The sequence below is a fragment of the Musa acuminata genome, chromosome BXJ3-6 (genome assembly GCF_036884655.1).
Source record: "Musa acuminata AAA Group cultivar baxijiao chromosome BXJ3-6, Cavendish_Baxijiao_AAA, whole genome shotgun sequence".
Lineage (NCBI taxonomy): Eukaryota > Viridiplantae > Streptophyta > Magnoliopsida > Zingiberales > Musaceae > Musa > Musa acuminata.
Window position 1 is genome coordinate 38,527,053 of NC_088354.1, and position 25,882 is coordinate 38,552,934.

The 25,882-nt window shown below is 38.5% G+C and overlaps 2 protein-coding genes and 3 long non-coding RNA genes across 19 annotated transcripts; 3 read left to right on the plus strand and 2 right to left on the minus strand.

The window, feature by feature from the left end:
* Positions 1 to 80: 80 nt before the first annotated feature.
* On the plus strand, positions 81 to 4,612 carry EIL1 (protein ETHYLENE-INSENSITIVE 3-like 1a). The gene is made up of 3 exons (XM_009408555.3): positions 81 to 210; positions 310 to 618; positions 2,446 to 4,612. The coding sequence occupies exon 3, from the start codon at positions 2,450 to 2,452 to the stop codon at positions 4,295 to 4,297; it is 1,848 nt and encodes a 615-aa protein (XP_009406830.2). The 5' UTR covers positions 81 to 210; positions 310 to 618; positions 2,446 to 2,449; the 3' UTR covers positions 4,298 to 4,612.
* An 894-nt stretch (positions 4,613 to 5,506) lies between these two features.
* On the plus strand, positions 5,507 to 6,559 carry LOC135640655 (uncharacterized). The gene is made up of 2 exons (XR_010497431.1): positions 5,507 to 6,211; positions 6,287 to 6,559. It is a non-coding gene; the product is annotated as an uncharacterized LOC135640655 (long non-coding RNA).
* Positions 6,197 to 11,007, minus strand: LOC103989645 (uncharacterized). Of its 5 annotated transcripts, XR_010497429.1 has the most exons (4): positions 10,537 to 11,007; positions 8,593 to 8,683; positions 8,319 to 8,494; positions 6,197 to 6,636 (listed from the first exon to the last, which is right to left on the minus strand). It is a non-coding gene; the product is annotated as an uncharacterized LOC103989645 (long non-coding RNA). The 5 variants fall into 5 exon arrangements; XR_001978636.2 differs by lacking the exon at positions 6,197 to 6,636 and having other exon boundaries at positions 8,252 to 8,488; positions 8,593 to 8,656; XR_001978634.2 differs by lacking the exon at positions 6,197 to 6,636 and having other exon boundaries at positions 8,252 to 8,494; positions 8,593 to 8,656.
* Positions 11,008 to 14,843: 3,836 nt separating this feature from the next.
* Positions 14,844 to 17,668, plus strand: LOC103989646 (myb-related protein 2). 8 transcript variants are annotated; one of them, XM_009408563.3, is made up of 8 exons: positions 14,844 to 15,122; positions 15,232 to 15,442; positions 15,518 to 15,594; positions 15,707 to 15,764; positions 15,842 to 15,920; positions 15,994 to 16,063; positions 16,633 to 16,789; positions 16,883 to 17,668. In XM_009408563.3, exons 2-8 carry the CDS (start codon positions 15,232 to 15,234, stop codon positions 17,389 to 17,391), a joined length of 1,161 nt encoding a protein of 386 aa, XP_009406838.2. In that variant the 5' UTR covers positions 14,844 to 15,122; the 3' UTR covers positions 17,392 to 17,668. The 8 variants fall into 8 exon arrangements, with proteins under 8 accessions (XP_009406838.2, XP_009406836.2, XP_009406837.2 ...); XM_009408561.3 differs by having other exon boundaries at positions 14,844 to 15,108; positions 15,988 to 16,063; XM_009408562.3 differs by having other exon boundaries at positions 14,844 to 15,108.
* Positions 17,669 to 19,748: 2,080 nt separating this feature from the next.
* On the minus strand, positions 19,749 to 25,382 carry LOC135640534 (uncharacterized). Of its 4 annotated transcripts, XR_010497356.1 has the most exons (7): positions 25,128 to 25,377; positions 23,577 to 23,771; positions 23,303 to 23,496; positions 23,125 to 23,190; positions 20,468 to 21,753; positions 20,322 to 20,374; positions 19,749 to 20,053 (listed from the first exon to the last, which is right to left on the minus strand). It is a non-coding gene; the product is annotated as an uncharacterized LOC135640534 (long non-coding RNA). The 4 variants fall into 4 exon arrangements; XR_010497358.1 differs by having other exon boundaries at positions 20,468 to 23,190; positions 23,670 to 23,771; positions 25,128 to 25,382; XR_010497355.1 differs by having other exon boundaries at positions 20,468 to 23,190; positions 25,128 to 25,382.
* Positions 25,383 to 25,882: the final 500 nt, after the last annotated feature.

Genomic DNA, 25,882 nt, shown 5'->3' on the forward strand with positions numbered 1-25,882 from the left:
GAGCCCGGCGCGAGCGTGATGGACGGCTGAGGGACGCCCGGAGCCGATGCGCACGCGCAGAACCGACGCGTACGCGTTCTCGGCTGCTTTGCTCGATCGAAGCAAGACGGGATTCCTATCCTTCTCGACGATATACATATGATCAGCGATCCGGTCCGTCTCGAGCGGATGCAACTCATTGAGTCATTTGCATGCAGGATTTGAGGATTTGTAAGTAATGAATAAGGAATGAATTAGGTTTTTCGATTAGTGAATTTTGAAGTTGGTGTGTGGGTAAAGGAGGAATTGTGTGCTCTGCTCTTTTATCAGGTCACATGCCCCTGGAAAAGGCCGAGAAGCAATCAAAGAGTTCGCGGGAGCACGGAGCGAGGGCCAGAGGAGTCCACCTCAGTCTCTCTCTCTGTACCTCTCTCATGTCGTAGCCATCCCTCATCATTTTGTTACGGACCCTTTACTCGTTTACTGTCTCTTTTCTCGCGTCCTGTCTTTGTTCCATGTTCCTGGTCTCTATGAAAGCTGAAGGCTTCTGAGGGATCACCACCTCCGTCGTCTCAGAGCCGAGGAGAGGCGGCACGAGCGTGGGAACCAAGCCGGTTGAAGTTGACAGGGGATAAAAAGGTGCGATTTTTCCTCTGCTTCTTCTTCATCTTCCCTAAAGTTGTCGTCTTTTCTTGTTTCTGCTTGGCACTCTGTATCTGTTCTGGTGGATCTCTGCGGCTTTTCTCTACTCGGTGTCGGTGCTTCTCCGTGCCCTCGGTTTCAGTTGCTTCTTGCTGCTTTTCCGACTTGTTTGGAGCTCTTCGGTGGATCGGCGGTTGGGGTTTCGGAGCGTCGGTTTTGTCGGCTCTAATGACAAAGAAAGGCGCTTTGATTAGCCATTCGCCTCTGCTTTCCCCTCTTCAATTCAAGTCTTTGTTCGTTCTACGATCTTAGATTCAGGCCATCTTTGATTTATCGCCGTCTATCTCCTAAAAATTAGCGAGCTTTTCCTTGTTTTCTAGTTTCTATTCTTGCCTGTAAGAAAAAAAGATAGATTTTTCGCGGTTTGGTTCTTTATCTTCCATTTCCAGTGAAAAAAGCGCGTTTCTTTGCTTCGGATTTGGATTCAGCATCAACACACGTTGCAACCCCGTCAAGTCTCCGTTTTGATTAGGCTAGACAACATCGGTTTAAGCGAGGAAGACGGATTGGTGTCCGAATCCCTCGCCCTGTTGTTCCTAAATTATTTTTCATGGTCTGTCTCTCAGTTGCATGATTTGTCGTTCATCCTCGATCGAAAACCTCCATCCCTCCGTTTTGATCTTGTCAGAATCTTATCAAAGAGCTGACCGGGAATTTGAATGTTCCAGGTGACTAATTTGGTTGTTGTTTGTCCGCTGAAATGATTTCTTTTTGTGCGTGTGAAATTGGTTTATCAGACCACTAAAATCTAATTGGTGCTTCCCCCTTTGGCAAATCTGCTTCTTTCCTTGTACAGTCCGTTCTCTTTTAGTGTGATAGGAAGGAAGTACAGTCCGATCTACTTTCTTTACACCTCTTCTCTTTCTGTTCATGTTGGATCTGATGCGGTCGCCTGTTTTGTTGCATGTTTACCATCTCAATTTGGTTCAGTTTAGTGTTTGTCGATCATGTAAGAGGTGTAGGTGCAGAACATGAACTGTTAAGTAAGAAGAGGTGTAGGTGCAGAACAAGAACATGAACATGAACTGTTTAGCATCATTATTCCGAAAGAAATGAGAAAGGTATCCTTTGATTTCATTTGGCTGAAACTCTAATCGTGGTAGTATCGATCTATTCATGCATGAGGTTCCCGCCCGCCTGTGGTTCAGGAATGGTTGATGAACATATCCTTTACCCTTGCAAGCAGAGAGGCTGTGTTAGACAAATATGATGTGATTTCTTCCAACTTAAATGGGAAGCAGCCATTAGTTTCTTCTTTTTGATGTATGTGTTTATCGATGTTGACACATGAGTTTCGTTAACATATCCTGTGATTAATGACTCAAAGCAAGGCCATTGTTGTTCTTCATGTATACATATGCAAGTATATGTGTATATATGTGGTCATATTGAAGGCCTCATTTGTTGCTGCTCTATTTAATGCATCAAATATGCTCCTGTTTGCTAAACATATATTTTTGCTGTTGAACTCGTTTATGTTACTTGTGGAGTATGTTTTGATTGGTTTCTTACATTAGATTCAATGCATGCATCTTTCATATAATAATGTATATAGAATGTCTGTTTCCGTAAGGTTCATCATCATTTCATTGATACTTCTTGTCATGCACCTTTTCTCAAGTCATAAAGGATATTCTAGCAAATACCAGATTGGTGCTAGCATGTGTTTATGTTTTAGAATAGTGATATTCTTGAAGAAATTCCAAACATTTCAGGTGCAGCATCACATGTTTTCTAATGCTCAAGTTCGCTGAATTGGTTCAGGGAAATGGGGAGTCTATTGGTTGAAGACATGATGTATCCTGGTGACCCTAATTACATGCAAATTTTCCCCTCCGGTGATGAGAAGAATATCAATTATTGTGGCTTCTATCAGCCTTCGATGGGTGAATGCATGATGGGAGAGGGAGATCTGGTTGATCTTCCGCCAGAAAAATTTGCTGAGGCTGGTGATGAAGACAGTGATGATGATATTGACATAGAAGAACTCGAGCAACGAATGTGGAGGGACCGGATGCGACTGAAGCGCTTAAAGGAGCATCAACAGAGCAAAAGCAGGGAGCAGGGCGATGCGTTTAAGCAATGTCAATCCCTAGAACAGGCCCGTCGGAAGAAGATGTCTCGGGCACAGGACGGAATTCTCAAGTACATGTTGAAAATGATGGAGGTCTGCAATGCTCAAGGCTTTGTTTATGGTATTATTCCAGAGAAGGGCAAGCCCGTCAGTGGTGCTTCCGATAATCTCCGGGGTTGGTGGAAAGAAAAGGTCAGGTTTGATAGGAATGGACCTGCTGCTATAGCCAAGTACCAGGCTGATAACGCCGTCCCTGGTTCTGGCAGTGAGATTAACTCTGGAACTGCAAGTCCTCATTCATTGCAGGAGCTTCAGGACACGACATTGGGTTCCCTCCTGTCTGCTCTTATGCAGCACTGTGATCCACCACAGCGGCGATTTCCCCTAGAGAAAGGAATCCCACCGCCTTGGTGGCCTACCGGGAGCGAGGAGTGGTGGCCTCAATTGGGCATTCCAAATGATCAAGGTCAGCCTCCGTACAAGAAGCCGCACGATCTAAAGAAGGCTTGGAAGGTCAGTGTCTTAACAGCTGTGATCAAGCATATGTCTCCTGACATCGAGAAGATCCGCAGACTTGTTAGGCAGTCCAAATGCCTCCAAGATAAGATGACTGCCAAGGAGAGCGCAACGTGGCTTGCTGTTGTTAAGCAGGAAGAGGACATGTATACGAAGCTGCATCCAGATGCATGCCCACCCCCGTCCTCTGGGAGTGGTGTCACTGGAGCCTTCTCCTTCAACAGCAACAGCAGTGAGTATGACGTTGAAGGTGTTGGTGTCGACGAAGGCAAAAGTGAGGATGTGGATTATAAGCTGGCCGCGGACAGTGATGCTTTCAAGTTAGTTGCTAGTGCAGGGAATGGCAAGTTAGTTAGATCTTTTCCAATGAAGGAAGAGATAGATGTGGAGTTCGTTCAAAAGAGAACTGCTGCGGAGGCTGAACTGGTGATGAACCAGCGGGTCTATACCTGCGATAATGTGGTGTGCCCACACAACAATGTCCGCCATGGATTTCTGGATAGGAATGCCAGGAACAGTCACCAATACTTCTGTAAGTATCAGACTACTCATCCTCCAGGTATTGGGATGACCAACAACAGCTTCCAGGTGACTGAGAACAAGCCTTTGGTTTTCCCTTTGCCAATGAATTGCCAGCCAAATCCTTCTTCAATTGGGTCAAGTCTTAATCCAGTTAATATATCCGACTTGGATATTCCATCTGATGGTCAAAAATCAATCGATGAGTTAATGAACTTCTATGACAACAACATTGATGGTAGCAAGAACATGAACTTGGGAGGTGCGACCATGTTGGAAGAAGTTGGTGACCTCTTTGAAGAAGTTGGCAGCTTAGTCGAGCAATCACAGTACGGGCAGGAAAGCATGGTGCCATTTGAGCAAGAGCTTACCGACCAGCCTATTGAAGTGAGTGGGGACTTCAGGATAGGGTCTGGCTTTGACATGCCTGGAATGGATTACACCGATGCTATGCATGAGAGGATAGAGGATTCACAGAAGCAAGACAGGTTCAATTGGTTCTACTGAGGAACAGATAGGGTCTGGAATCATGTGTCAAGATGATGAGATCATCTCAGCAGTGGTGTAAGAGATCTTTAAATTAAGTTGACCTCCCTGTATCTAGTTAGTTGCAATCTTCCTTTTCTTATATCATGTCCAGGACAAATATTAGTATGTAGATTGTGCTCCCTAGGAGTTCTTGTGAGATGCTCCAGCGAAGCATTCCATGAGATTTGGTTAGGACTTGGAAGTATGAAGTGTGGGGTTTGTGTAGGTTGTGGTTGCTGATGGATGGATGTTTTGAGCTAATCTGTTTAATAGAAATCTGCTGTTTAGACTTTATGTTTTGCTTTGTTCAGATATCTGCCTCTTAATTAGTTTGTATCTTAGCTTTGGATTTCTACATAGTTGCTTTGAGGATTTGGATACTTTTTACTACAGACAGTGAATGAACTTTGGTTTCATTGAGGTCAAAATAATGCAATGAAAGAGTCAAACGCGATAATCTATGGCTTTGCCTTTGTTAGTTCTTCATTCACTTATCAACCTTTATGGTTTCTTTGTTCAAGATTGTTGCTTATGTAAGTAACATCAGCAAATTCCCATTTGGCTTCTAAAACTTGGCAGCTTCTTGTGTGTTGATGCAGTGATCTCCATCCTCCATGCTTAGAAAATTTCTTTTTCCATGATGTTCAGCAATGTTCATGATATGGTTCAACTTCTTGCCAACCAGTGTTATATTACCTGAAGTTTTGCAAGGATAAGATAGGGAGAGATCAAATGCTAAACCTACCAAGTCTTGTCAACCATCATCTTGGGGTTGCTGTTTCTTGGTCACAGGTACCTGACACACCTTTTGTGAGTGCTGTCCATCTCATTCCACTTCTCCACTTGTGACTCTTCACATGCTTGCATCTGAGAGCCACAAAGAGTAATGACTGAATCCACAGCATTTCACATGGCCTCATCAAATTCTGATATATTGCCAGGAACATTGTACAGATGGCTAGTAGTCTTAAAGAGGCACATTCTGGTGATGTTGATGAGGAACCTCCACTAACATCCAAGGCAGTTCTTATGGTTCTCCAGTCTAGGAGTCCAAAACATAGGTTACACAAGGCTGATGAACTTAAAAATGGCTATTGATGAGATTATTATGCTTCAAGGAGAACATTAATTGGGATGTCTCTATCCTATGGGAGTGTAGGGAAGAAGATGCCCTTTGGGTGTTCAGCAATGACTTGACTTGATTGGGGTCTCTGCTGTGGTCCATGGTGAGTTTATAAGTCCCCTTGGCTGTATCAGAAGGGGAGAGGGTAAGATGTAACTCTTGGACTTGGTTAAATCTGGACCTGCTTGAATCAGTGAAGTTATCAGATTGGTGATGCTCTGAGTCTGAACCATGTTACTATGTTCTTCATACTCGACTGCTGAATGATGATCGTGAGATTGCATGCTTATATGATCAAGAGATTGGAGATAAATCCTGTCACAAAATCCCTCAACAAGAAGCACAAGATGACATTTTTTGTTGGTAATTTGCTTGTACAGGCACCACTGAGGATCTTTAGCCATGTTGAGATAAGTGGGGAAAAAGATCTCCATGCAAACCTTCATCAAGACAAAAAGAGTAGTTCCTCGAAGGAAAATATTGGTGTGGGTGGCAAACTTGTTGTCTCCACCAGCTTCCTGTAGTAGTCCAACAATAATGGCAGTTTCACCACTTCCTCCTTATCTGTGGGTGTCCCAATTATTGGTGTTGCAGTTGTAAGTCCTTTTCTGCTTTCCTGGACCTAATGATCTGTCAACGTTGGTTCAGGTCATGAGAACTTGGACTTCATTCATGGTGCAGTGCAACACTTCGTTGTCTGCAAATGCTTTGAAGCACTTTCCTTCTTGTCAACAAGTTTGGTGAAGGAATCATTCAGCACCAGTGAATAGGTTTGTTTCAACTAATGTCTCATTTCTGAAGCATATTTCTGTGCTTGACATCATAAACTTCACAATTAATTGCAGGCTTGGAAGCCGAGGAGTGTGGATTGCGTATTGTAAGCTGAAGCTTCATCTTCATCTTCATCTTCATCTTCGGATAGCTGAGTTCCAGAAGAGCGTTGAACATTCCATCAGATGCAGTGCAGCAGCCTCTTTTGACCAAATCAATATATTTGCAAGAGGTCATTCTCTCGTACACTCGTTTTTGTCTCCAACCGTGTGATTGAGGCTCTCTGCCTAAAACCACACGTACCTGTATGAACAGCTAATGGTTGTCTTTTTGTCCTGATTCTTTTATTCTACTCTCTCTCTGTCTCTCTCTAAAGAAATCTTTTCCATGGCACCATCGAGTTTGGTGGTCCTGTCGAAGACCACTGCAAGAAATGAATGCCATGTTAGGATTTTTTTTTTTCTTCATAGAATTATAATATCTTTTTACATAAAGAGTCAAATAAATAGATATCATATTATTAATATATATATGATATAAATATTTATTATAATTTATTTATTTATCAAATATAAATCAAAAGTAGTCATGGATTTTATTAAAAATTAGAGTACTATGTGTTCAAAAATAACATTCCATTGAATCTACCCCGGCTAAAAATTAAAAATAAAATAAAATTTGTTAATAATATTAAGTAATAATTCTTATAAGTCAATTATAAAATAAATATATGTACCAAAGTCACTCAAATATTAAATATTGGAAGAAGCACTCAACTTGATGAAGACAAATTCATATCATACTCATGGACCGGTATCTCTTACCTACTAAAGTTGGGATATATTTTTCCGAACAACGAATAGAGGAATTATTTAGTCGTCATGTCTAATGGCTCACTAATCCCAGAAGAGAATCGTCTTATTTGCTCTTGGTAGGAAAACAAAATCATCTCATATTAGTCATATTTATATCAGGATAAAATAATACATTGAAGCATCTTAATTTATTTTTTTAAATATTATTAATATCAAATAACATCAAGTATCCTTCAATTGAGTTGAACCATATCTTAATATATCCAATTGAACTTAATTTAACTAGAACCCAATTGAATTAATCACTAATCCTCATTTAATCAATCGGAAACCACCTTACACATATAATTTAGATAATATTGGGTTCAATTTAGGCTAAACAAATTTAAATAAACCAATTCAAAATTATCTTCAAGATCAAACCTGATTTGATTCAATTAATATTTAGACCAAAATAAAGAAAAAGATGGGCAATGTGCTAGATTGCATAACATTGGGCTAAGTTGAGCTAGCTGAACATGATTATGTATACACTATATTAAGTTGAGTTAGCTCATAGCCCATGAATTGATCGTATGCACCGTACATGACTATGTACGTTGGGCTTAAGTTGGCAAACAAGTTGTGACTACCTAGCCTATCGGTTTAGTTTGTGGGCTACTACCTAGCCTACCGGTTGAGCCTGGTTTAATGATTGAGTTCAACCTAAATTTTAATCAATATTTTTAATTTCAAAATATGATAATATGAAATTATAATCAAAATATTTATTCATTAATATTGAGTCAATAAAACATAATAAATGATAATAGATAAATTTGCATAAGGAGAAAATATCAAATATTGTATAAATCTAAGAGAAATCAAATGTTATGTATCGACAAGATAAAAATTTTAGAAATTGTATATGATATGAATAATCATGTTTTAATCCCAAAATAAAATTCTAAACTTTTAAAGGGAAAAAAAATTTAGAAACTTCATATAACATGAACAATTATAATAATATTTTAATCGAATAATAAAATTTTAAATATTTAAATAAATCAAAGAAAAATTTTTATTTTAAAAAAAAGACAAAGTAACTTGTTTGGCGAGGAACGAAGAGGAATAATCCTCCCCTTAAATAGGAAGAAGTGAGATAATTTTTATATATTTTATATTTATTTAATCTTTATTTTTATTTAATTTACTAACAAAAATGATATTATCCTGCTTGGAACATTGAATAATTATTTTTCAAATTTTACTAAAAATTAAAAAATCATGTCTAAATTGAAGATTTGATTACATGCTGACTTGAAGGGGTTGATCAATTTTACTTCTTTCCTCTTCCGTGAAGATTGTGTTTCCAACTGATCACATCTTGCAGTGGACTTTAAACCACACCCTCTCAGCATCACCTGATTCAGCTCCACAGAGAGAGAAAAAGACTGCACCTTGGATCTCTTCTCTAATCTCCTGCAGCTTTTCAAGAATGAAGATAAATCTTTATTAGAAACCACAGCAATAAAATTCACATTTGCACTAGCAAAATTTCTTCCATTCCTTTCTCTTGGACTTACCCATATAATAATGGTTCACATCCCTGTTCTTTCTTTCCATTTGGCATCATACTTTACCCAGAGCCTAAAAAGACAGTCCAAGATATTTTATCTGCATAATTTTCTATATACAGTTAACCAGAATGATAAAGATTAATCTAATGTTCACAAAGCTGTTAGGACATCATGACATGAAATATGGAACCTTTTGACTACTTCAAAATGTCATTCAGTAAGTAGTTTCCTTGATGATGAAAATTACATCCACAACAATGAGAACACCTGTAATTTACACCCCAAGATGCAATAGAACGGAACAAGATACAAAAAAAAAAAGAAGAAGAAAGAATTTGATGAGGAGAGTTTCAAGAGACTGACTAGCCTTGGTTGTTGACGTCCAGAATGATAGACTGCACCACTAATTTTCACCATTTCTTTATAAATTCGACTTTCATAAAACTGTACTTTTGATTTCTGCAGCCAAGAACTTTGATATTTGTGCTTCAAAAATAGGTGTTTTATACAATATGAAGTGGTCTGTAATTTTTAATGGAACCAGTGAAACAATAAAAGAACAAAGTAGAAGAAGACATGCAAGGAATGTCAACCATGCCCTCCAGGAACAAAGGCTAACAAATGGTCAAACTGCATGGAACTCCTCCTGTTAAGGCACTGGCTCTTCCAAATCTTCTTCTTCCTCTTTGTCCATGATCTCTTACCATACCACACTTTGCAAGTGGCAAGCCACTGTCCTGTTTCTTCTCTCCTTATTTAAAATCATGAGAAACCAGCGTCATATGGTGTATGCATCAGGCAGAAGGTCTCAAGTGGCAAGCCACTGCCCTGTTTCTTGCTCAAGCTTCTTAAGAAAAATATACTACATTCGTCGAAATGATGCCAGACTATAAGGAACACTATAGAATATCAAGTTCTTTGTTTTATTTGGTTAGTGCTACTGCCTAGTTATGTTCTTTCTTTAGTTCTTCTGAGTCTTGGAGATGCATGGAAATCATGGCAAAGCTGTTGACTCAGAATCAAATCCTGACTTCACCTTAAATCACTCTCTTAACCAAATTCTTAGGGGTAGTATCCTAAGTTCAAGGACAGAAAAAACATCATGTAGTCAGTCCCATATTGTTGGGATACTGCTGGTTCTATACTTCAAACAGAATCTATGTAAAACCTAAGTTCATCAAGTGTAGTGTTAAAAAAAAATATATCTTGATTCAACAATCAATTCCCACTTATTGTATGCTAGTTTACCTCTTACAAAGTTTAGAATTGCGGATCTCTAAGACCTCCTAATCTATGACATCAACAACCAAGGCTAGTCAGTCTCATGACATGAAATATGGAACCTTTTGACTACTTCAAAATGTCATTCAGTTCTGTTAACATCCATAGACCAGACCACTGAGATAAATGATACTCTTCCTTGACATCCAAAACAAATGAAGTCTGAGGTCTTTTAGGTCAACTGGAAGATAGGATGCCAAATTTTCGTAGAGAGAAATGCAAACCAAGTATATAGTCGATTACTTCCATTGCAGTTTATGTCATTTTTAGAAGAACATTCTGATATCTTAACATCGATGTTTGATCAAATGTTGTCTCATGCCAAACCATATACAGCGAAAACAGGGGAAAAGTCTCCTTTAAGAGATGAATCACATAAGTTAAATAGATGCATACAAGTCATCAAAATGCATGAATGCCCTGTAAAACCATCAAGCTGAATTTATCAAAACCATGTCAGTTTTCCAAAGTGCCTCCAGAGTTTTCTCTATGGTTCATTAAGAGTTTTGACATTGCCAAATCATAAACATCAGCCTCAATAGCATAAAGAAAAAGAAAGGAAAGAAATGACAAACTCAGCATCGACATCAAATAAACATCTAAAAGGCCAAATTCCCAGTTGAAACCCAATATCATACACTGATTATGCATAAAAGATGAGTTCTTTACCTCAATCCCATCTCATGCACTTAAGATTTCTGAACAACAGTAAAAGGCACCAGGAGCAACCAGTACTGTCAACTACACGACGAGGAAACAGAATTCCAATAAAAGGGAAAGGAGAACCGGCAAGGACGCCACAGCGGGAATAAGAGGAGGAGGGGGAGGAAAACTGAAAAAGGAGAGACCTTGTTGTCGAGCATGACAGCGAAGAGGATGCCGGCGTTCTCCATAGACGTTCGCAAGTCGTCCAGGGTCTCGAGGTCTTCCCCTCCCTCAGGAACGGGCCCAATGTGCAATCGATCTTCATCTTCGCGCCTCCAGAGCTCCCAACGATCGAAGCCCTACAATCGAGAAGGAGAAGAGGAGGGACGCGGAAGAACAGAAAGCGAAGGAATCGATCGGGGAATGCAGAGACGACGAGCACGTAGGAAGCCGACGGCGAGCGGCGAAAACATCAAGATGTTGCGGGTTGTGACTTCTCTCTCTCTCTCCATATAAATATAAATATAAATTATATATATATATATATATATATATATATATATATATATATATATAGGCTGATCGAGAGGTCCGAGAAAAGATACTTGTACGACCCTACTCCCATAGCTACCTGCATCGTGATTTGGGAAGAAGCAGACCCGCTGCGGGTCCCATTCCATTTGCCCAAGGACGGATCAGGTAGGCTACTGAGTAGAGAATGGGTGAGAGAATTTCTATTTTTTTCTGATTTGTGAACTTTTGGACACTGAAAATAAAAAATAATTATTAATATATTTTTATCTTAATTTTACATATATAGCTATACAAACACATATACATACACACAACAACATAGGATCTTTAATTATAATTTCATATTTATATATTTATATTTATATTGGAGTGTCTTAAACACTTAACTGCATGACTGCCAAAGCATCATTCAAATGAAGTAGCTATGAATTTAATTGCACATCAATGGCAGATTATTTCACCTTTCTTCCAGAGGGGGGACACTTCATCATGAATAAAACATGTTTCTTCCAAAAGTAAATTGATGGATGTCATGTAACTTGTGATGCACTCATGGCATATGTTGTTAGGAATCAAGGGAAAAGGAATTTTTGAAGTCATATGGGGGACTCTCTTTCCCACACAATTCCCTCACTCAGTTCTTCACCATTCCAGTCTGAATTCTTGTAAGTGATTTGTCTGAAATGGTACACCTTTTTGAACCCATAACCTAACAAAAGGCATATCTCATTCTAATAAAGTTCATATTCCAGGAATATGTTAATCACATAGTGGAAGACACAATTAGTGGAGGAATGAAAGAAAGTGATGAGTCATGAGCAAAGGAGATGCATTGTGTAGGAACAAAGGAATCCACTTCCAAGAACATTGTTCTTATTGCTCCTTAGTTAGCCAGGTGCCACAACTTGACTGGAGGCCTAAAATAAATTAAGCAGATTAAAGTTCTAAAGTATTTAATATTCTTCAAGCACAATGGAACCAGAACATGGGTGATAGAGAATGGGGACTGGGAGCAATACCTGTGCAAGCTCTGGTCTGAGGTGGAAGAAAAGAATATTTACTACAGCCATTATGGGAAAAAGCTGATCCCAAAGGTATAATTGATCATTGAATCAAAGGCACATCATTATCTGTTCATGAACCCACTTAATAGATTTGTTGGATGCTACAAAATCATGGATTACCATTTTCCTTAGTAACACTGTTAAACAAGTTACAATAACAACATGCATCTCTCAAGATCAGGTAAACTAATTTACCAGAGGCTGATTGCAGGAAACTTTTGGCCACAGCAGTTCCTCCTGTGAGAAAATAGAAGTTGGTGCAGGAGCTGTAATAAGTAAGTCTTGAGCATCCTTGTACCTTATGAAATTGAAACAAGAACAATATAATCGCACCAAGAAAACTGAGGAATAATAAGAGATTGTCATGCAAAGCCACATTCACAGATCAACCAAATTAATATATGTTGACTCTCTTTCTCAGTCTGCTTCACTTTACCTAGTCTAGGTTTGTCCAAGACGATCTATCATCAACTCATTCTTTTATGATCAGTTGAAGTGATCAAACTAGAAGAACAAATTCTGCATACAATATCTTGCATAAGCAAGATCTTGCTGAAACCATTTGACTAATCGATATTTTAGCCTTCTATCATGTTTGGCTCACTCTTAAAGAATAGTGGTGTGATTTTAGTCCTTGTAACTCGCCCGAGTTCAATATCATGGGTCAAGTTTCAAGAACTCATATAGTCAGATTAAGTTTGTATCTAGTTTACTCTCAGTTTCAATCAGTGGAGTGAGGCCAGACTTGACACTAAAAGCTGTACAAGTTAACTTGGTCAAGTTGTGAGTCAACTCCGATGATTTGAACTATGATTTTAAGCAATCCAATCAAATATTGGCCAACAGATGATGTACCAGTAGTCCAGAGAACATATTTCCTGTCAATATCCACATATGAAGAGTCAGTTGTATTATTGCTTATTTACCACTCAAGTTTTTTTATTCTTATGATTTGGAAGGTGGTTCCACAATGTGCTATGCAGAATGAAGAACATTTGAACATGTTGATGTACCGATCAAATGAACAAATGTACTGCAAACAATATATTCTCCCACAATCATAAAGTCGCAATCTAATGATGGTAGACCATATTTTGTGCCCAATCTAATCCTCATGCTAATGGAATAATATCGTTCGATAGCTAAAAAAATTCTGGATGTGACAAGGATCTTTATATCTTAGTTGAACAAATGGAGAAGAATATCACTGTATTTAAGATTCCTATCTTATTAATTAAGTCTGTCTATAAGCTGCAGGAAATCTCTATCACCACAATAAATTACAAACAGAAGAAGCATGGTAACATTATCAGATTTTCTGGGAAAAATATGTTTTAGAATATCTAGTTATAGAGTGAAAGAATGTTAAAGCCATATTGGTCATAGCCTCAAAACAAAACCAAATACTCCATAAACTTATTGTGATAGCATGAACTAATCTCCAACATGGTACACTAAAGAAAAAACTCCATATCCATCTCGAGGCATGAGCTGACCAGATCTTTAATGGCAACCAGTTTCTTGTTAGACATCAGTTGCCATGCATAAACCTAGAAAATATTTGTCAATACAAGTTGATGATTAATTCCCACAAAAGCAGCATTTATAGGATAGTTCAATGCTTTGGAGTTTGTAGCCTAGAGAAGGAATACCTAAGGTGCTAAAGAAAGATTGGAAGTGAACTACTACTCATGATAAAAGACCTTGCTTTGTGGTCTTGATCTTGATCCTTACTCTTCGTTGATCCAAGGAACAGGTTCTGTAGGCATAGAACATGAGTATTTATGCCTGTATTTGCATTAATATTTGCAATAGGTGCAAATCACATACACATACAAATTAACATGAACATATGTGCGCGGATGCAAGGCTTACATCATACTACAAGCTGACAGAGAAATATCAAGTGGTGGAGGGAAATCAAGTGACCCAGGTGTTAATGAAGATTTTGTGTGAAATGAAATTAAATACCCAAATTTCCTATATGTTCTGTTCTCTTTCCCTAAGGTCTTAGACCAACAATTGCTTCAGTGTGATGACTGTCGACCGATGAATAGCTTCCAGATTCCTATCTTCCTTTTCTTTCTGGATAACTGAATAAGTACCAAACTTAGTGGAGGAGAAAAAAGGGAATTGAATCCTTATTCTATGTTCCATTCCTTGCTTTCAAATGGTACATGGAGCATCATGTAGGGTTTTCTGTTCTTTGTAGAACAGAGGCATCTAGTTCTGCTTCTGGATGCAACTGGTCAAACAGAATTTTCAACCTTCTCCTACCAAATTAATAGAAGTTCTCTCCTACTGTAACTGATAAAAATTCCTCAATCAACTTTATGAACTATGTATCTATACCAATTGCAAGATATTGTATAGTTCTAGACTTCCATGAGAACCAAAATATCGTAAACCAACCACTTAAGATGTCCCTTCAGATGAGGCTTCAATGTGTAAGGGACTGCCTGATTAAGCTACTACAACTAAATCAGGAACAGAAAAAAAAGAATTGCTAGTTATCAAGATATTAGAAGTGTTAACTTTGGGTAAGAAAATTCTACTTGAGTATAAGGTTCCTGCTTTTTCTTACAGTGACTTTTGTATTAAAAGATACATATTTGTGGAATTATTCCTTTGGATGTGTGACAAGCTAACGCTGTCCCACAAAAGTTGCTAATGCATAATACAAATGGAAGCTCTAGCCTGTGAGAATCAACAACAAAAGTTCCAAGACAAAGTCCTCAGCTACTTAAAGCAGCATAGACAATCATTTTTGAAGCTGTGAAGTTTAGATCTATGGCTGAGTCTTTGGTTCAAACAACTCCAAATTCCCTTTCCACTTGCCTCATAAGGAGCGGTTTGGAGTCATTCCTCATCACTTGAGGAGTTGAAGCAACTCAAGTTCCTTAGCAAGAGCAGCATACATACCGTGCATGTCTCAGCTTTCAGGAAATATTGCATTGATAGTATAGAAGCAAACCAGTTTGTTAGACGTGAAAGCAAGGTGAGGGCAAAAAGGTTAGAGAGAAAAAAAATATGAAAACTTGATAAGAAGATTTTTTTTCTGTCTGGTTTGTGATGTTCTCTTCTAATTTAATTTGTTTATAATTTTTTGTTTTTGAATCAGATGTTTCAGCATCAACCTCATCAAGGCCACAATAACCTCCTTTCTCCTAGGACGACATTTCCTTCAGAAAGGCAATTGTTTCTGCAAAGAGGAAATACTGCAGGAGAGCCAGGACTGGTTCTTTCAACTGATGCCAAGCCTAGACTTAAATGGAACCCTGAGCTCCATGAGAGATTTGTGGAGGCGGTGAATCAACTTGGTGGAGCAGACAGTGAGTATACAAAGTTACATATATGTCTGTTATGTGCAGAATGTGCATGTTTAATGTAAGGTCATAAGCTTGCAGAGGCTACTCCAAAAACAATCATGAGACTCATGGGCATTCCAGGATTAACTTTGTACCACCTAAAAAGTCATCTTCAGGTCCTAATTCACTTCTCAATTCCCTTCCCCCCACCCCCTTTCCCACTCTCTCTCTCTCTCTCTGGCTGTTGCCACTGCATTTAGAACTAATTTGCTATTATCGGGCTGTTAGAAATACAGGCTTGGTAAAAACCTCCTGGCTCAAACAAATACTGGAAGTACCAAGAATGGTAAGGCCAGCTCGTAGAGTCTATATTTAAAATCTCAAACTAGATAATGTGGTAAAAACAGTTTGTTTTACCTGCAGTTATTGGATGTACACTAGCAGCAGAGAAAACATCAGAGGGCAATGGATCATCAATGAACATCGCAGCCCCGACAAATAAGTAAGAAAACAGCAAATGCACTTTAGTTATTTAAAGCTGTACTGACCTCTGACTAATGGTACATTAGTTTCAGAACCATGCAGATTAATGAAGCACTCCAAATGCAAATTGAAGTACAAAGACAATTACATGAACAACTTGAGGTATGTTGTGAAGTCAATGATATCATACAATCTTTTTTAGCTTTCTCTTTTGCCTTTTTGATTTAAAATTGTAGTATCTTAAAAGTTTTTATTCAGAAAGAAGAAATTCTAAGAAAGAAAATACCAATCATCTGAAATGTTTCAACATCCATATAGATCAACTATCATGAGCCTTCAAATTTCACAATCAGATATCCTTTATCGATAAAGCATGAATGTCAAGTCCAATTACAGTTTTTTGTGAAAAACTTGAATGCACTCATACAGATGATTTCAACGGTGCATCAATATAAAATGTATGAACATAAATTGAATTGCTTAGAACAGAGATAACTCAAAAAATTGTAGTATTTGAGTTCCAAACTTCTTTCAGTTGCACTAGAAACGTACAGCAGCAAATACTGTAAAAAATGGAAAATTCAGCACTACCATGATCCTCTTGATATAGTAGAAACAAGAACAAGAGCAAAGCAATGAATTACAAAGCACTTTAAATCTTTGTTTTCAGTTTAAATTCCTCAAATTTTGTTAGATTATGCTGATATAATGTTATGAAATATACTGTAAAGGTGCAAAGACACTTACAACTCCAAATAGAGGCACAGGGAAAGTATTTGCAGTCAGTGCTAGAGAAGGCCCAAGAGACTCTTGGGAAGCAGAACTTGGGCTCCGCAGGGCTAGAAGTTGCCAAATTCCAACTCTCCGAACTGGTCTCTAAAGTCTCAGGTGAATGCTTCAGCGACCCATTTCCAGGTCTGGAAGAAAATCCTCGCCTGCATATGTTTCAACTAAACCCAGCTCAACTTGCTGATTGTTCAGTAGATAGTTGCTTGACATCGTCTGAGGGATCACAAAAGGAGCAAGATACACATGCTGCCATTATGGGATTAAGAGTCTCTCATCAAGATTTTCCTTTATACGTGAAACAATTCGGAGAGCACACCAGGCTTGAACAGACACAAAATGCATGGCATGGTGATTTGAGTAAGCAGACGACTTTTACTTCATCAATTTTAAGAGATTCACAAAGGGCATCTTTCCCAATCCAGAGGGACCTAAACATTATACAAGCCAGTGTTAAGCCTCAAAGAGAAATTAGGGACAGTGGAACTGTTCCTGAGGCACGAAAGAAGGACAGAGATGATGAAGACATGTTTCTTGAACACACAAGCAGCAAGAGAGCAGCAGTCAAACAGGAGAGTCGAAAGCAAACAGACGGGTTTGAACTGCCATGTCTTACAACAGACCTAGAACTGAAAATCCATGAAGGCAGTGAAGGTGCTTCAAGTTGTAAAAAATTTGACCTGAATGGCTTCAGTTGGAACTGATATCTTAAACACAATGCCCATCAAAGAGAAAGATCCAAAGGAGTTGATTTGTGAAAATCAACAGAATCAGTCAATTCAGAAGATAGATTTTAGAGAACGAACTGAGGATGCTTGTAATGAATGAATTCTAAAAAGAGAACATGTCAAATGTTCGTAATTGGCACCATGGCGATGTAATAAGCAGCATTATCAGCATAGTGTTTGACTGGTAGGTTAGAAATTGCAATCCACTGGTGACTCATGTTATAAAATTGGTTCTGCTTGAGAAGAGCAAAGATGAGATATTTTCTTTTAATATAATGCAGAGAGGACTCTGAAAAGAGCATTCACCACAATCCCACAATAATAGCAATGAGCCTTGCAACTTTGATTGGAAACTTCTCAAGACACTTCCAAGTGCCTTCCACCATAATAAATTCTTATAAGAATCATATTGGATACATAGAAAATTATAGTCCCCTGTTAAAATTAATTAATATGCAAAAAATTGTAGCAGATCACCTGCATACAATTTGAAACTGCATTGGGGGGTGCAGCATCTGTATGTAAGGCCTCATAAAGGATTCTTCACCAGCATGCTGTCAGTTTCCAAACAATGTATAATAATAATTGCATTAATATAATCTGTTCAGATAGATATAAGAAATCTCAGCTTAAACATACAATTGAAACAGAGCAGGATCAAATGAAAATCTACATGTCAACTTGGTAAGAGTTTGCTTCCAGTAGAAAACATGAGAAAAAGAAACACAAAAATTGCTGCCTACGAATTTAGCACAACTAAAGATTCACAAGAAGATATTGGACGAGATAGTATACATTCTAAATTTTGCACCCCTGGAAAGGTTAGAAATGTAGGAACCAACTTCTATAATTTTCAACATAGATAGAAAAATCAATTCAATTCTAGCAATTGTTAGGCTCCAGCAGTAGGCATTAAATCTGAAGAAATTGTCTTGGGAGAAATGGGACGATTAGCTTTCTTTAAAAGTCCTTAAAATTTAGTGTCCTTTGATCCCTACAGCCGAAGCGTGATTTTTGTTTACTCTACTCAAGAAGAAAATACATCATTTAATGGCACAATAATAGCAAGCTATTTTCTTGACGTCACAATCTCAAAGCATTCCGGGAGAATTAGGTCACCTTGGGCAGCACGAAAACTTTTGGTGTAAGAATTTACGAATGTGGATCTCTTCATCGAAAGATGATCTTTTGACTGCATGTCGGAGCAGAAACGTACGTCAATGTTCCTCAGCTTTTTTCTCAAACCCTCCTCCGTTGACCTTCTCCCATTTCACGCCAAAATCTACCGCACCCAAAAGAAAGAGTCAAGAAGAAGCTTCATTTCTCACCGCGAAGAATCGAACGGTTGCGTAAAAACCAATCACAATCCTACGAACATCGAGAACAAAAAACTGCACTTGGGGAGGAAACGTGGCGCACAATCCACGAAACGGTTGTTTTCTTTTGATTAGGAAACCGAATCGAATCTCCAATCAAGAAAGATATGCACCATAAAAATCTCGAGAATTAGAGAGGAATATATATATATATATATATATATATATATATATATATATATATATATATATATATATATATATATATATATATATATATATATATATATATACCCCCTAAACACTAAACCTTAAACATCAATAACTGTTGTTTCTTTTTCACATTGAAAAAGGCTTTTTTTTTCTTTGTTATTTTTGTTATTATTAGTATAAAAATAATAAATCTCAAGCACCAAAATTTTATTGGTAAAATACAGAATTTGAGGAGAATGAAATTATTAGATAGTTTGACTGATAAAGATTTTAAATAAAAAAAATATATTTTATTTTAAAAATTTAACAAAAGTTTGTGGTCACTCAATTTGTGGTCCCTCAATTTTTGAGAGAGTCAATTAATGGAGTCCACCAGTGGCTCATGAGAGGGATGTTAAAAGTATATACTGAATCTTTCCTAATAGATTGAGCTTTCAAAATTTTGGATCACCAAATTTAAAACCTAACAAAGTCAACCAATGAAGCCAATGAGTGTCAACATCAACAAAGTCATTGAGGCAAATCCTTGGTAGAAGTAGCTCAACTCCCAAGCAACAGTTGCAGTCAACAGCAGAAAGGAGCACTTGTGCCAATTCACAAAGCAAGCAAAGGCGGAGAAACTTGCTGCTTCACTGAAAGCTTTGTTCTTTATCTTCTCAATGGTCTCCTCTGCTTTTCTCAGAACAATTGTCTTCAGAAACCACTACCTAGTTGGAAGAAATTGAGATACCTTGGGATTCACATAACCCAATCTACCAACACTGGATAAGGATCAGGCTTTCCAGGTGATCAGTGGTGAAGCAATTATGAAAAGAGACAATTGAGAGCAGGTTGATATGATCGCTTAAGCGCCAATGTTACATAATACATCAACCCATCAGGTTTGGTACCAATAGTAGTACATGATAAGGTATGCAATACAAATCCAAAGCCACTTTGCGATGATCACTAGCTAATCCTTCTTCCACCTAAAGATGGATTTAAGGTTTTACAGGGTTCTTGGGATCATGGCGGCTGTTGGCTCCAGAGCCTGGGTAGTCATCGAGTTCGATGTCCATTCTACCATTCACAGGAACCCCTTCCTCAAAAAGCATTGGTTTGTTGATCACCTGCACCGGCAAGCTCATGAGCAATTGATGGAACTCAATGGTCAATCACTTGGCACTTTGATTAGTAAGCTTTGTGGTTCAGGAAGCTAAAAGTTTTTGCCAATGGCTAAAAAGCATAGTGAAGGGAGAAGGAAATTGACAAGAAGCAATTGTTTGCTTCGACTATTTTGGGCAAATGTTTGTCTGTCTCATGCTCAGAAGAGATGATAATACTCTTCATTTTCAAGAGCAAGATGGAGAGAGAGAGAGAGAGAGAGAGGGAGAGAACCTGTTCTGCTGCCTTGATTGCTGTTTCATCTTGATTCCTTAATGCAAGGCGTCCTGCAAGACAAAGCAGAGAAGTGACTAAAACTTGAGTTCAGGGAGGAACATGCAAAACAACTCTATTGCTTCCTCTCACTAGGAGAACATTACTTGAAAGAGGAGCTGAATCCAGAGAGAGAATGAATGAAAGGAACAGCAGCAGTGTTAGGAGATGATTCAAAGCCTTCGTCTGAACCATGAGTGCAGGAAACTTCCTCTTACCCCAACTCTGGCACGGCCAAATTGTTGGTGGTCATGAACTTATATAGTGCAAGAAAGCAAAGGTAGCATCCTATTGTCAACCTTCTCCATTCTTCTCAGAATTTGGAGTGTGTGCTGTCATCTCCCTACTTTTTGCAGTGTCTTTCTTCTTCCTTGTTAAATGAGAACATGTGTACTGTAGCCAGGATGCAGAGCCAGCCATATACACCACAAGACACAAGAAGACCAAAGATCTTTTGGTGCACATCATTGTTTATGAACACAGTTGCAATAAATGTTTGGCAAACCTCTTGATACACATATAGTGCAGATCAAAAGCAGGGAATGGCAGCACAATGGGGGGTTGGGCCCGCCACAAGCAATGGCGTGCTCGGTGCTCCAGTCCAGTACAAAAGCAAGGAAAACCACTACTACTGTGACAGCAACCAACAAGGAAAGGTAGCTGTTGTGGAAACCGCAATCTGTGCAAGGAAATCTGAAGACCTGAACCTCCATTACATGTGGCCCGTGGAAATTGAAGCAGGTCATTAGTCCCTACTCTGGTGGGTCATCAAGTCCTTCAAAAAATTGTTGACATATCTCAGTGCATTGGTTATAGAAAGCTTCAATCTGTGCTGATTCAGTATAATAAGCTGGTAATCGATGACTGACTACTTGAGTGGCACCAGATTTCTGCAACTGGTTTCAAGAAACCATTAAAAATAGGATCAATGGGTAGATTCTGCAGAAATGCTATGAGACCTTTCCCATGCATGCCAATGAAGAGGTTGTCAGTTCAGACGTCAAATTTCTGATTGATGTTTGCAGCTTTAATGAGCAGAATCAGAGGCATCAAATAATACAATTCATAAAGTGATTTCCTTTCCCTCCCGGTGGAGTTCTGAGACTTGCAGGTAGGACATATCAGTTATAAACCTTTCCTTCCTGCCTTAATCCTTTTCATCTGAGACTGATCACAAACACAAGGTTTTTGAATGTGACATTTAATCAAGGGAAGATTACTTAGCTTGTGCAGCATGAGAGATTTCTTGCAAGGGAGAGCTGCTTCTGGTCATGTGTTCCGTAACGTTCTGGCCATGTTATCTTCCAGTGGAATCTTACTCATCCTCCAAGCTTGTAGAAATTCTCCATGTCCTCTTGTGAGTGCTATAAAGGTTTCAGCTTCAGAACTTTCACTGCGTTGGAGTTCCATTTACAATATCAAACTGTTATATCTATGGATTTCACCTCTCAAATGTGGAGCACATGAAAGGCTTCATTCTAGTCTCAGTGGAGTTGAGCGAGCAAATATGCAGCCACATTTAGCAAGAATATTTAAAGATAGTTTATAGCCAACGCAGAACAGTGATCAAAGATATTAAATATATGATGAAACCAATGTGATGTTGAAATTGTATGATAGGTCCTACCACTAGCAAGTACAAACAATCTGTAAATACATAAACAGAGAGATAGATGGTAGCTTAGAGGCAAAACCAAGCTTAAGTGGAGGATCATGCTGCTCTGCATGGCATACATGGTGACAATTGGTTCCACTAAAGATGAAGCTTTAGATGACTGATAGAAAAATCAAGTAGTAAACAAGAAGTTGGAGGCATAGCAAGAATTAATTAGACTGCATGATTGAATCTTTCGGAACAGGAAAAGACAGTAGCACATGTGCTTTTGTAAACACAACTAGTGCAGATTATATCTATTTGCAACTCATGCAAGCAAACAATACACAAATGTGACAGGAACTGGATGCATATCTCAGGAGATCCAGCTTTTCTCATTTTGAACTTTCCAAAGTATATTTGATGGAAAACCATTTAGTTTTACAAAGGATTTAAGAAAATTTTATTCTAGATAAGGAAATCAACAAAAAAGTCATCAATTATTTGATCTAGAAATTCTAAAAATTATGTTGAAAAAAAAAATATATTTTGATCTTTCTGTAGACTCTTTTTGTACTAAGTGCACTTGTGTATTAAGTGCACTCATTTACCGTTTAAGTATTCTAGAAGTTATATTTGAATTTCTAAAAATATACTAATTCCCTAGGAGATTATTCTTGGGAATTATTGTCTTCATTAATTGTATCAAGGCTTCTAAACCCCTATAAATAGAAGAGCTTATTCAAGCATTTCAGATTTGAATGAAAAAAATTGTATCTTTTCTAGTCTCTTACTTTCCTCTCTTATCTCACATTTTTCTTTCTTTCTCTTCTCCTCTTTTTCTCTCTACTTTCGTACTTTGTTTTACATCAATCTTGGTCATATATGAGTACACAAACTCCATTGCAACTAGGCTTCTCTAGAAAGTTAAAGCCAAAACATATCACAAGCCCATGAAGATGTCCAAAGATCAGTCATAGCTTAAACCTAATATGTGGGTTGTGAGAAATTCTCAGCATTTACCATTATTTTAAGTTTATTAGAAATAAACATTTACCATGAAGCTTAGAAAGTCAAATAATCCTGATGAAAGACAAACATGAGACAAGGTTCAAGTAGAATAACTTGAGGAGCCTTCATTGTGATTGCACACTTTCTTTCAATCACTACCTATTTCTTCCCAAAGAAGCAGCCTCAGAAGAAGATCATTTAAATGGTGGTGTGTTAGGAGATTTCCTGTAGTAGTATAAAGAGAAAATCTAAGATTGCTATCCTTCATTAAGAATCTGAACGACCGACAAAACATTGTGCTTAGGGCAGTGATGAAGCCATTGCAAGATTGACATACCTTCAAGTCATCTGATCTCTTTCAGTGATTCTGGATATTATATACGCTTGTTTTCTTTTGCAATATAGCATAAGATCTCTTTACTTCCGTCTTTGTTCCATCCAAGTACAATGCTTGCGTGTCTTGTTAAAACCAAGGAACACCAAAGCCAAATGGACATGGAAATCTCCCCCATTTGCCCGCCCAACTAACATCTGCAGCCAAACAAAGCTAGAAATTAGCTAAAATATGTGGCTCCCCACATGCCAAATGATTTAGGGCCTTAGCTTTTTACATATCCATGAAGGCAATTCATAGGCCCCATCAGAGCTCAGAGATGAGAATAATGCTACATCATATCCAACCAAAGCTTTACTCCTCATCTCACCATTCACTTTCAGTTTCTTTTTTCTCTTTTGCAGCCATCATCCTTTTCATCAATATACAATAAATTTTCTAACACAAACCAGTGAATCCCTTTGTTGGCTTCCTGCAAAAGGACAAGACAGAAAGTAACGTTAGCAAACTTGTACCAAGAGTCATGCAGGCAGGAATGGCTCAAACAATTTTATCTTATCCTGAGGAGGACTATTGTCTTTGGTGCCTGATTCTTTGCCATCCACCAATTCCAGCATCTAACATGTCACTTTATGTCATCTATGGGATCATTTGTGTGCTCTTCTTTGATCATAGCAGGCAGGTTGAGATGGTGCTCTCAAAAAGATGAGATTATGTGGTATGTAGGACTTGATAAAGAGACATTTATGGAGCCTTTAGAGAAAAATCCAGTAACACTCTACAGGGGACCATTTAAGACCATTTAACTTTAAGATTTTTTACTTCCGGTGGAGAATTGGTCTCCCATTGTTGGGAACAAGAGAAGAAGAATAAAAGAAGAAAAGAGTGATGGAGAAGTGTCCATGAAGCCAGATATTTTCTTGTCATGTCATGGGAGGCTAATTACATATTATCCCTTGTAATTAACTACCTTTAGTATCCCAGTTCTTACAATGTCAAAAGTTAAATTGGGATTTCTATACTTACGAAAATGAAATATTTAATCTTGTTTCTCCTTATGCCAACGATTCTACTGATGGAAATATCGCATATGCTCAATGGTAAATCGAAGTGAGATAGAGTCAGCACATACTCATGGGTAAACCTTGTGGTATTTTTGTCAACAGAGTCGACGACGTGAGGAGAGACCGGGTTAAATGTTTCACTTTCATAAGTATAGGGATCCCAATATAACTTTTAAAAATATAAGAATTGAGATGATAAGGATAACTAATTACAAGGGGATAATCTGTAATTAGTCCTGGGATAATCTATAATTAGTCCTGTCATGGGTGAAATCCATGCCATGGACATAGTGATGTGGATTCTTCCTTTCCTTGACTTGTTCCACAAGAAAGTGAGCACTCAAGCTGAAAAGAATGAGTTATGTACTGATTAAATAGAGAAAGGAATCTAAATTAGAAGTCAGATGACCCAACAATGAAAAAGCGCCTTTTTTTTTGGTGACCAATAATATCCATAGATCAAGGCATGGATACAAACCCATCCAATTTCCACAATGTACAGAACACTGTCATTTTCGTTCAGCATACTGAGAAGAATTGACAATCAATTGGAAGTCACATAGCACATTAAAATCCATTCTGGATAAGTCTGAATCTTTGCAATGTCCTATTCAAGAAAAGACTGGAGAAGAAATATGACCTTGTTGGCTTTCAGGCAAAAATGTGTGAGCAAGAAAAGCCACAAGCAGCTCGATTGAATGCACAATAACATCAGGAATGCGTTCATCACAGAACTACAAGAAAAGACAGAAGAAGGACCTTACCAAAGTTGTCTCCTTTCACGGAGGAAAAGCTGAAAGCCCAACTTGTGGGGGGTTTGCAGCAGATGGTTTTCAGATCTTTCTGGTTTGTGGTTGAGATGGATCGACAGTTGGCTTTCACGATGCATTCGATCTGAGATCCACATGGTGGATGGCGATGAATCATTCCGTGTTTCTAATGGAAAAGATGTCGAGAAACCCTTCGCCTTATCCCTTTCCTCTCCGGCCTGCACTGCTCGTCTCTTCGCCGCTCACTGACACGCGGCGGTGAGGGAACGGGGAACATTTGGAAAAGGATGGCGGCTGGCTTGTACGAAGAGGGTGAGGGAGCGTGACGTGGCAGTGAGCACAACCTGCTGTTGCCGGTCATGAATCCGCGAGATGAGTGGGATCTCATGCAAGGGTGCACACGTCCACGAGTTTTAGATCCGGTCATGAATCCGCGAGAGGAGTGGGATCTCATGCAAGGGTGCACACATCCACGAGTTTGAGATCCTATGTCTTGGTAAAGGCACCATGATGTGTGCAAATACTATATGGTTGGTCTTCAGCTGCGGGGCCCAAGATGACGGACAACTCCTTATTTGTGGTGGTCCGCTCGGCCGAAACAGAGGATCTTTCGTCCGGTAACAAGAAAGAGCATCATTGTCGTGGCAGTTGTCGTGCCCCACGTTGGGGACCTTTTTCCAAGGCTCGGATGACGTCACCTACCGGGATTCCCAGCCATGGGAAATTCGTGGCTCAGAACGTATTCCCTT